Raw genomic sequence first — 11,804 nt, forward strand, 5'->3', positions numbered from 1 at the left:
GGGCCCAGAGCTGAACACAATACTCAAGGTGTGGCCTCACTAACGCAGAGTACAGGGGAAGGATCACTTCCCTGCTCCTGCTGGCCACACTGTTCTTGATGCATTTGAGATCGTTCACCACATCATCCATACTTTCCCTAAATTATCTTCCAGCATCTACAGCTTGTAGCTGAGGGACATCCTGAGCCAGAAGAAATGTTTGTGAATTTAGGAAACTTTAGCAGACTTGTCTTCCATGAACTTCTCTGGTCTTCCCTTGTATTAATGTGAAATTTTAGTATCCACAACCTCCTGTGGCAAGGGGTTCCTCAGCTTGAAGCCAAAATGCATTAGGAGACAACTCTTTTTCTTTTTAACCAGCACTTGATGGAGACATTTGATGTCTCTCGGGACTTGTTTTGGGAACAAAGCAGTGACAAATATATTTTCTTACTTCATTCCTGACAAGATTTTATAAACCTTTACTATGTCCTGCCTAAATTCTACCAAACTGATGATGTCCAGCCTACTGAATTGACCTCCACTTTTTTTATCTCCTAAACCTTCTTCAGTTCTACCACGTTTTTCCTAAGAGATGAAGAGACAGGAACTGCACACACCCGGCATGAGCAAGAACTTACACAGCACTAGGAGAATGCTTCTTAATTGATCTTATATTCTTTTTCTAATAATTCCTAGTAGTGTTTCCTTTTTTGATGTCTAATGAACATTTAGCTAATATTTTTATGGAAACATCTATCATTACTGTAACATCTTGTTCCTGGGTGATAATAGCCATCTCAGAGGTAACCATTCCGTATGCGAAGTTACATATCTGAGCCTCACAAACCAGAATTTTAAATAACTTATTCTTGATGATTTTGAGATGCATCCCATGCTGCTCTAGAATGTTTTCTATCCAAAAAGAACTAAGGAAGACAGAGAAATGTGATAGATAATTCTCCTCTAAGCATGACAATATTTATCAGTAATAACCACACATTTGTCCTCTAGTATTATAAAATGAAGGCTAGTTTCAAAATGGGCTGGGTAATACAGACGAATCAATGAAATGCCAATATAAAGTTAAACCAAACTGCAGAGCTTTGCAGTCATTATTTTCTTTTCCCTGGCTGAGCAACTTCCTCAATTCTAATAGAGGCTCTGCAAAAATTAAGTATATATAATTAAAGAACCCAAAACAAGTTCACAAAAATATATATATAAGCAAGAAGTGAGATGAGGTTGAAATATATAGCTTAAAGCATGATAAAACCCATAATGCCTTGTACAAGACATGTTCAGATCACTTACCTCTTCTACTATCTCTTTTTATTTTATTGGGGTCTTCATAATCCCCCACCCAGTTATATTCTACTGGCATAGAAATAGGCCTTAGTTTCCCTGGAAACAGAGGAAAAAATTGAGATCATGCACCATAAGGCATCATTAAACTAACATTCTCTAGAAGAAAGAACAAATTATGTGCTAAGCTGCTATTCTACAGGGTTGCTTATGAAAGAGGATCCAGCACTGCCTCTGAGCAAGAAGCAGTAAAGTATTTAATGGATTTTTTTAAGTTCAGAAAATAAATCCAGACCCCTACAAAATCATCAGCACACTGATGTTTGAGATTGACAAACAAATTCAAATTACTTTAGTTTCCACTGAACAGTATCTATTATTCTGGAAGCCCCTGGCACACACATGAAGAGAACTGTTTTAAAGCATATGTGAATTGCTGGTAACAGAAACATGTCCACATCACTAAAGTACCTTTACAAATAGCATCTTTGCTGGTGGGCTTAAAATATCCATCAGTGGTTGAGTAAGAAAGGAAGCAGAAAACCTCTATGTGTAATTTATTTTGTAGCATTTCATCCACAGAAATCAAAGTACATTACTATTGGTAAATTCACTTTGATCTCAGACAGTAAGAAACAGAGAAAGCTGAAAACTATTATATCTTTTAAATTTTGATTTGGAAGCTGCTGAATTGATTTTTAAAAAATGCTGTGAAATACAATTTCTGCTTAAGGATTCCACAAATATAGTTGGAAATCCACTGAACGTGTGCTATGGAACTTAGTGGGGTTACTTAAAGTGGTCTGAAGATTTTAGCAATAATATATTGAAAGAAACACAGAGTATCGTATCATATGGCACAATATTTGGCAGACTAAAAACCAAATGTTTTCACAACAAGGGCAGCCCTCACTCCTTTTTGAATCAATCTACTGGTTACAAAACCAAGAAGTGGGAAAATAATTTGTTTTAAAAGTAGTAGAGCTTAAAGAAAAAACTTCAGAAATCTTGTTAATTATTTCAGTAGAAAACCCCTACATAAAGGTGATTCGTCTTATTCCACATTTTTGAGGCTAAATCCACAATACCCTGAAAAAGAAAGACATATTTATAATGAAAACAAATATTCTATCTACCTAGTGAAGTGTGATATCCATAGGAAATACACCAATATCATGCAGGCAGCACAAAATGTTGGATTGTCTTTTAAAAAAATTGACCAAAAAAGGTGTATGTTCTGTACAGACCACACGATCAGGTCACAAATACATCATTGCTCAGGAAATACAACATGTATATTTAACTTTTAATTTATCGTTTACTTTACTATTTATGGACATGCATTTAAGTCTGACTGAAGCCAGTGAGATTTAGAGCACACAGTTAAGTCATTTCCCAAGTGTGGATGTATTTAGCTCATTTTTACTTGATCAGCATTAACTTTAAACGGCTATTTTTCTAGAAATACAACTTCCTCTTCTTTGTGAGGCTGAACTCACAGTAACCTACTGAAAGGACTTTTAAGCACACTTAAAAAGACACAAAAGCTACAACATCTTGTAAAGTCTGATTGTTATCAAAAGCTATAGCCATAGCAAATTTTATACAAAATCTCTAGTTGCTCAAAGTGTATGTTTTCTGTACCTGACAGTAAAACTGCAATGACTAAGTTTGTCTTTCCTTAAACTTGAAGTTTCATTTGCCTGCTACCTCTGCTAATCTCCTTCTCGTTAATCTCCCTAGATTCCTTAAATCTGTTTTCCCTGGTGACTACACTCAGGAAAATTTCTTCCTTGGGATGTGAACAGAAGCTTTCTGAAGCCAACTAGCAACGATTATTCAGCAGCTGAAAGCTAGCAGGAGCATGAAAGAGAAATCTCTTTGTTAATATTGTCAAAAAATGTCAAAAGATTCCAAAAAAGAAATTATGGAGGGCCCTAGTAATCTCACACAAAGAAGGACTGAGAAATAATTAAAAAAAAAATTAAAACCACCACATAATTAATGATGAGTACATGTTGAAAACAATTATTTCTCTAGGCCTTGGAACTCTTTTGACCTTCTTTAATGGGTCACCATAAGCCAGAAGAGTGTTATTGTCATTTTCCAGATTTCTGTGAAATCCTAAGGTCTTGCCTAGCCACAAATCTCATGTTAACACATGCCATGTGGGAAACTTTAGAATTTAATGCTGAAATTGTAATATTTTTAGAAAATATATTTAAATGAAAAGGGACTTAATGGTATGAATTCATTAAAAAAGACATGAGATCAAAAGTGAAAGGCTGTATAACAAATGTGTTAAAGAATGACTGATTTTCAGTGCAATCTTTGATCCATGTATTTATAACCTTTTCTACTAATAGAAAAAAAGGCTAAAAACCTATCCTGTAACAAAATACTGGATTCAGCAGTCCTTGAAGAAGAAATGTGATTTTCTTTACTCTAGACCACCAGTATTAAAATTTAACATCTGGAACAGAGACAACATCTCTATTAATGGAATTGACTTCATCCACCAGTTGTAATAGTTGAAATACTGGAGTAATAAAATGGATATATCCACCTTGAAAACTTAGCAGTTATTTTATGCACTATGGGCATGGTTAGAAAACACCTGAAAACACTTTGAAATCAAAAAGGATACTGAGGATTTTGCAGCAGGATTATATAATTGTCTAGAAAGGGTGCATTTTATGAAAATGCATCCTTTAATGTTGTGCAAACACATTGCTCCAGGTCCTGAGGATACTTTACACAGCTCAAGCATAATTTATATCAAGGTTCCCAGGTGATTTTGGAGCTTGGCTGCATGATGTACTAAATCTACAATTCCTCATAAATTAAGTCTATCTTCTCAAAGGGATATGATGTCAGGATTACTATAACAACTCCATCATACAGTGATCAGTTTAAAAATTGAAATAACATAGCAAGTAGGGTGAAAATATATTCAAGTGTGTGCTCAGCTAATACCACAGTAGTAAAATTATCTTTTTTAAACATAAGATTTCCTCTTCTTTTCTTCTATAACCTAACAACTCCATGACTGCACAATTTATACTTGGCAACAGAAAACCAACTCTCCCAGTCCAAAGCTGAAACAAGTTACAATACTAGCTAAAGGAAGAGTTCCAACAGATTCAAAGGAAAAATAACCTGGAGCTTAAAGGTTTGAGGAGTAAAACCCTCATCAGAAATTGTTTCTGAGTTCTCACCTAAATAAGTAAAAATCCAAGATGTGGAAGTAGTGTGAATACACATGTGTTTATATGCAAAATTCTTTATTAGACAACATATAACCCCAAATAAAGAGGAACTGCTCATATAGGAAGTTAAAGGAGGTTTATACAGTATTACAAAAAAAGCATAATATCATCAGTCATACTTCATTTCTGGGAGTAAAGAAAAATTAAAGAGTTTTAGAGAGCAGTGCAGCATGAAAGCAGCATGTCATCTCTTGGTAAATCTTAAGTGGTTTTAATGTTTAAAACTATTATACCTGGGTAAATTTTTCTAATGCTGAATTCCTAAACCTATGCAAGTACTGCCCTTATACGGGGAGAACAATTCCATCCTGTATTTTTAGTAAAAATATATGGGCTTCAGACAGGTTTGTTTTGTTTTTGTTTTTGTTTTTTTTCAATAAAATGATACTGAAGCATAATCTGGAAAAATAAGATGATAGCAAAATTATAGAACTTACATTCAGAAAAATCCTCAATATAAAACTGGACCTGCCCTCTCTATCATAGTTAAGTAATTAATTATTTTCTTTCACAGATTAAGTCTTAGGTTTAAATTGGACTAAAGTAGTACCCAACTTAGAAAAATCAATGGCCGTCAAAAATATTTTCATGCTTAAAAACAAAAGCAGATGCACAAAAATCCTAAAATCAACAAATGGTGACTATCCTTATTAGACCAATGCCATACCATATGTTGGTGTGCTCTCTCTCCTTCCAGGACCACTTGGTCTCCCTTTCTCATATTCATAGCAATATAAAACTGCATCTTCTTCAACCACATTAAAGCGTTTCCGATATTCCTGGTCAAGAAATGAGTTTGGAGATTCGGATCCTGTATGAACCGGCTTTCCCACTATGTGTCTGCCAACATCGTCACATGGGAGATTTCCCTTTTCATCCCTTTAGTAGTAAACAAGAGAAGTTTTTAATATATTGGGACAAGACAGTTGGGTTTTTTTATTGTGAATATTTCAATAAACATGAGAATATGTCATTATTTCATACAAGCATGAAACAGATGCTATTGACCAACATCAGGATCACACATCATATATGCATACATGTGCCAGTTATCTCACACATCTCTACTTACTCAATTATTTTTTTTACAGACTGTATCCGTCTTATTGGTTTCATTTGAAAAGAGTTACAGAAATAAAGCTGATGGGCAGGTACTCTTTTTTTCTTGTTTTTTGGAATCCACCTAGCATTTTGCGATTTAGGGCAGAGAACTGTTGACCTTACTTTTTTATACTTCCATTTTAAAATACATTGGATAGTTTGAAGACACGGCTATATGTCAGGCATGAACAAATTCAATCTGGCTCCTTACAAAATAACCCCAGGCCTAGAAGTTGTATAGGTACATCCATACAATACCAACTAAGGTGTGCAGCACCTGATCATGAGCTGCTACCCTAGAACAGAAAGGCATCACAAGGCATGCACTTTGTAGTTTGCGTACAGATCCCCAAGATGATTAGTTTTTCCTTCTTCACATCCCTGTCCCACTCTCTGAAAATGCAAACTACTCAAGAGCATCAAATGAGAGCAAGCTGTACCTTGGTTAGGAGCCCTCTCTCTGCACTAAATGAACCAGGGCTCAGTAAACCTGCTAGTAGGACTGTGTAAGGAGATGGCTGCAAAAGATCTAATTGGACAGTAATTTCTGGGCAGCAAAACGCATGGGAGGCAGTCAAGAGAGAAGCTGAGGCCTCATGCCCTCATTGGAGTACTTCTGCCCCTCTGGATTGCCATGTGAGTTCCAAGTTGGCCAGCATGTTAACCCATTCTTCCCTCGGCACCCTAAGAGTCCATCTGAGGATGAAGCAAAGCCTCCTCATGGGATCCAGGCAGCCACAGAGGATAAGAAAGGGCCATCCTGCTTGGCTGAGACAGCACAGCACCACAAAACCTCATTGACCTCTATGCTCACTTTGCCAAGCTGCTTTCCGAGAGCAGGGAGGTGTTGACTTAGCGAGGGGGGCTGGTGCAGCCCCATCAGGGCTGTGAACTCATTTCCAGCCATGGAAAGACTTTCTGTGGTAACAGCGCTAGGAGACCCTGGCAGGTAACACGATGGAGACTGACATAAAAGAGCCAGATGCTAATCGGCGCTGCAGCTACCAGCAGGAGCTGGCACAAGGAAGCCTCTGTGATGAGGAGGGTAGCCTGAGCTGGAGAAAACTTTACTGTGAGCACAGAAAGAAGTGCAGAGCCACCAGACAGACACCCTTTACCACACCCTCTGGAGATGAGGGTTTCAATTTCATCCATAAAGGTGTCCATCAAACTTGAGTAGGCACTAATTTATCACCAGCACTTCTAAGTAACCAGCACACACAAAGTGTCGATCCCTCTTTCTCATACCATCCATGTCTGGTTATGTCAGCAGTTGTACTATCTGTGATTATGGTCAGCAAGGTGGTACGGCTTCAGTGTTTTACAACCCACACAAAAGCATTAAATCTTTTACTCTGTTTCAGTAACAAAAGGAGGGTTTGTTTGGTTGTTTTTTTTTCCCCCTTGGAACAGCAACAACAAACTGAGAAACAGATGCTGAACAGTTTGACAATACACAAAATAGAGACATTGTGTTAGGTTTGTGTGGCAAGGTTTTGGTAGTGAGGACGGCATAGGGGTGGCTTCTGTGAGAACCTGCCAGAAGCTTCCCCTGTGTCCGACACAGCCAATGCCAGCGGTTACAAGACGGACCCAGAGCTGGCCAAAGCGGAGACCTGCTGGCCAAGGCCAAGACAATTAGCAATGGTGGTAGTGCCTCTATAATAAAATAATTAAGAAGGGGAAGGAAAAAAACCTCAAAACCTGCTCAATTGCAGACAGAGAAAGGAGTGAGAATATCTGAGAGAAACAACCCTGCACACACCAGGGTCAGTGAAGAAGGAGGGGGAGGAGGTGCCGCAGGTGCCAGAGCAGAGATTCTCCTGCAGCCCATGGTGAGGACCATGGTGAGATAGGCCATTCTGCTGCAGCCCATGGAGATCCATGGTGGAACAGATGACCACCTGTAGCCTGTGGAGGTGGAGGTCATCCACGCCAGAGCAGGTGGATGACCAAAGGAGGCCGTTACCCTGTGGGAAGGCTGATCTGTAGCAGGCTCCTGGAAGGACCTGTGGCTTCATGGAGAGAAATGAGCTCACACTGGAGCAGGTTTGCTGGCAGGACTTGTGACCCCGTGGGGGACCCACACTGGAGCAGCCTGTTCCTGAAGGACTGCACACCATGGAAAGGACCCACACTGGAGTAGACAATTAAGAATTGTAGCCCATGGGAAGGACTCATGCTGGAGAATTTAATGGAAGATTGTCTCCTGTGAGAGGGATCCACGCTGGAGCGGGGGAAGAGTGTGAGCAATCCTCTCCCTGTGGAGGAAGGAGCGGCAGAAACAACGTGTGATGAACTGATCGCAACCCCTATTGTCTGCCCCCCTGTGCCACTCAAAGGGAGGAAGTAGAGCAATTGGGAGTAAAGTTAAGCCCAGTAAGAAAGGAGGAGTGAGGGGGAAGGTGTTTTAAGATTTTGTTTTATTTCTTATTATCCTATTCTGATTTGATTGGTAATAAATTAAACTAATTTCCCCAAGTTAAGTCTGTTTTATTGGTGATGGTAATTGACAAATGATCTCCCTCTGTCCTTATCTTGACCCATGAGCCTTTCTTTATATTTTCTCTCCCCTGTCCAGTTGAGGAGGGGGAGTAATGAAGCAGCTTTGGCGGGTACCTGGCATTTAGCCAAGGTCAACCCACCACAGACATGCTTAAATATAGTTAATCATAGACAAAAAACCTGATTAAATGACAAACCAGTTTATTCAGAAACACTGTACACTGTGTGACAGCTTTTTTGAAATGAAGTGTAGTCCATTAGGATTAAGCTGACAAAAATTTCAAACGTACATCGTTTAATCTCTCTGTAAGATTACAGCTTGTACTAATATGTATTATAAGATTTAGGAATTGGTTCAAACTACTGCATTATGATCACGATTAAGAAATCTTATTAATAAATAGGAGAAGATCTTGATTTCTGAAGCAGAACTCAAAAACTGCTGAGCAGTGAATGTTCACTAAAAATACTTCAAAAAAGAGGATGCATTTCTTATCAAATAAAAGTATTTTTGTGGTGGTAAACATGATCAGCAGCAATACAAAGGCACTACTTCTTTTAAGATAGTACAGTTTCACTTTCAGGAATAACAGGTCTTTACCATATAACTACTGCATTCAAAGAGAAACTTAAGAGTATGTTTTGGTTGGGGTTTCTTTTTGTAGCTTTTTTTACATTAATACGTTAGAATTAAAGACTTTATTTTTTTCTGTGGATTTTCTGAGAATCATGTCCTTAAAATATTTACATAGATTTAACAAAATACTGTTATCAGAGAGATAAAAGACACATTCAATCCCTATGAACAAGTCAAGTGTCATAACTGACAATGTTTTTATTTAATCAGAAGAAAAAAAAAAAGTAGTGAACCAGACTATGTATTCTGTTTGTCTTCTTGTCACTTTAAGATAGATAGATAGATAGATAGATAGATAGATAGATAGATAGATAGAGTAATTATCTTAGCAAGTTCAACTGTACTATATGTGTCACATTTGAAATAAAATAGCAATTTATTTTTTCAAGAAATAAAAGCCAAGCCAGGTAAAAGACATGGTAGGGATGAGGAAAGAGCATGGGACTCAGTTTACGGCTTCACCATCATCTAAATCATGAAGTAGAAAGTCACTCTGTTGCCCTGGAAGGTTTTTCCTATCTCTGAAAACTAAGAATTTATCATAGAATCACAATTTCTCCTCCCCACTAGGCAATTTAATTAGCCATATACCTCAGTCTTGGATAACCTCCAGGAAAGTCTTGTCATATCAGGTCATACAACTTCTTAATTGGTGAAAACAGTTACTGATAAGAAAGCCTAAGAAAAACTCAGCTACAAAACTCAGGTACAAAAAAGGACATGCTGCCCTTACAATCTTTCCAAGAAAGTTAAGTAAAAGAAAACAAGAAGTAATTTAAAGATACATTGACTGGGCATATGATAGCCTGTGTCTAAGAACATAGAAGAGTTAAAAATACTGATTCCTCTTAAATGTATTCCTAGACCTCTGGGTAGCTACTTCTGTGTTATTCATAGGCCATAATTATCTCAGAATTTTAGGAAAGTAACATCTGTGTACATTATGGAATTATACTGAATCATTTGAGGTCATATGAGAGTTGGGTGATGAATCTGTAAGGAGGATTAATCTGCTACTTTTCTGGCTCAGCAAGCCTAGAGACCTGGGAGAGATGAAAATGCCTGTTCCAGGTGGCAGGTCAGAGTAGTAGACATATTTGCAGAGAACAACATGGTCACTGAAGAATCTAACAGAGTGAACACACTAAAACACAATCTTGAAATTTGCTCTAGCACTATCACATCAAATATATTTTAAAAAGAAAACACTATGGCAGAACAAAACGGTGCTCTTGTTGAAGCTGAAAGTTTCTTTCTTTTAGCTCAGCCTCCCTTGTTGTATCGTGGTTATTAGGCAAGAGGACAGATATGAACTCTTTTCCTAGTTACAGATTCAGGTTTTCAGAGAATTTTTTCTTTTCTGAAATAGGATGAGACTGTTACAGACAGTAAATTACTCCATATTTGAGAAAACAGGGTACTGAACCTACTTTTCTAAAGGTTACTGTCTGTTTTGCAGACAAGACACTGATTCAGATCACTGTGGGTCTGATTCAGCGTATCTACCCTTAATAACCAGTTAATCTGCAATATTAAGTATTATCAACCTAATCCCGCAGGGCAAGGTGATAAACAGGTAGGAACAGAATGGTCAATTACTTTACAAATATTTTGTACACTGAATTGTACCTGAAATGATCTTTTTTACCTTGGAACATAAGGTTCTGTTGGAGGAGGGGGTATGTAGAGGTCCTGAAGGGCAGAGCTGTCTCTTTTTGTAGGTGTGCTGATAGTGCTGGATGGGGTAGCAACACTGCTTGTAGGACTTCTAGGAATAAGAGGCTGGTTCAAAAGAGAGAAAGAAATAATAAAGATTATCCTTATGTATTATACATTTTTTATTTGAAAAAGCTATAAACATTCTATAGTTTGGAAAGTTAAAGAAACAGTTAACAGTTCTCTTTTGTGTGCTTTTACACTGACTGAAAACACTCATGCTGAGGAGATAGATCTACAAATGAACATGTATTGTGCTTATAAAATTGACTCCTCCAATTACATATTTTTCCCTTTTGCACAGCAAGATTATTGCCAATGCCTATAAAAATAGTAATCAGTAGAGCCACTGGTGAAATCTTAATGCATAAATAACATACAGAATCCAGTGAATTCCTTAATTAAACTAACATTGTAAAGAAAAAGTCTAGTGTTTACAGTAAAAGGTGCATAAGTAGACATTAAACTGAATGCCATCTCCCCCCATCTGCTCTACAGCTTAAGATTTAAGTGTAAAAGCTTCAGTTTATGTCTGTAGATGCTGTAAAATCAGGTACTGCATCCTCAGAGAACATGCGCTATGAGACAGAAAAAATGGAGATTACTATTATTCTTCTTCTTCACTCCCCTGAGCCCACTCCTCACAAAGTAATATTTACTTAGGACTAAATAAATTGTACACTCCTTGCAGAATAATAATGCATTCTAGCTATCATCCCAGTCCAAATAGGATCCTTCCTCTTAACCACCTCTCCCCACCCCCTCTCTCTCATGAACTAGACACCCCTTTTTCTTCCTCAGCTTAACCATCTCACCTAGCTAAATTTGAAGACTTTACTAAATCACTGTAGGGCTGCAAATTATAGCAAGATCTTCTAACAGTCACTATACAGATACAGAAAAATGAAATCAGAATAAAACTTTCTTTGCTTTAGTCTACTTAACTTGTCTAATAACAAGCCTTATGTTCCTTGGCTTCTGTAATAGTTAAACTCAAGCAGAAGACAAAAAAAGCAAAACAGGATCTTTGTATACCCTACAATTAATCTAATATCAAACAAATGCTGAATTTTGCTTTGAAACTCTTCTTCTCCATCTTTCTGGAAGTAAACTCCTTGAAGAAAGAAGTATTGGGATTAAAGAGAGCTCACCATACCTATAATTTCTAACCTAAATAACTACTGGAGGACACAAACATTTCACATTGTATTGATGGCAGAGAAACCTCTAAGTAGTGACTGAACAGGTGCCTAGAAAGATCCTTCTGCCAGCACTATTAAGAATTCTTTATG

At 37.6% G+C, this 11,804-nt stretch overlaps 1 protein-coding gene across 1 annotated transcript in view; it reads right to left on the bottom strand.

Moving 5' to 3' along the window:
- Positions 1–11,804, bottom strand: part of CNKSR2 (connector enhancer of kinase suppressor of Ras 2) — a gene marked incomplete at both ends in the record, with an annotated part of 89,288 nt that overhangs the window by 41,953 nt on the left and 35,531 nt on the right. Inside the window, 3 exons of the mRNA XM_010163976.1 lie at positions 1,294–1,383; positions 5,221–5,432; positions 10,445–10,578. Coding sequence (XP_010162278.1) covers positions 1,294–1,383; positions 5,221–5,432; positions 10,445–10,578 — 436 coding nt within the window. The remainder of the gene's footprint in view (positions 1–1,293; positions 1,384–5,220; positions 5,433–10,444; positions 10,579–11,804) is intronic.

The sequence above is a fragment of the Antrostomus carolinensis genome, unplaced genomic scaffold, assembly GCF_000700745.2.
Source record: "Antrostomus carolinensis isolate BGI_N321 unplaced genomic scaffold, ASM70074v2 scaffold8303, whole genome shotgun sequence".
Taxonomy (NCBI): Eukaryota; Metazoa; Chordata; class Aves; order Caprimulgiformes; family Caprimulgidae; genus Antrostomus; species Antrostomus carolinensis.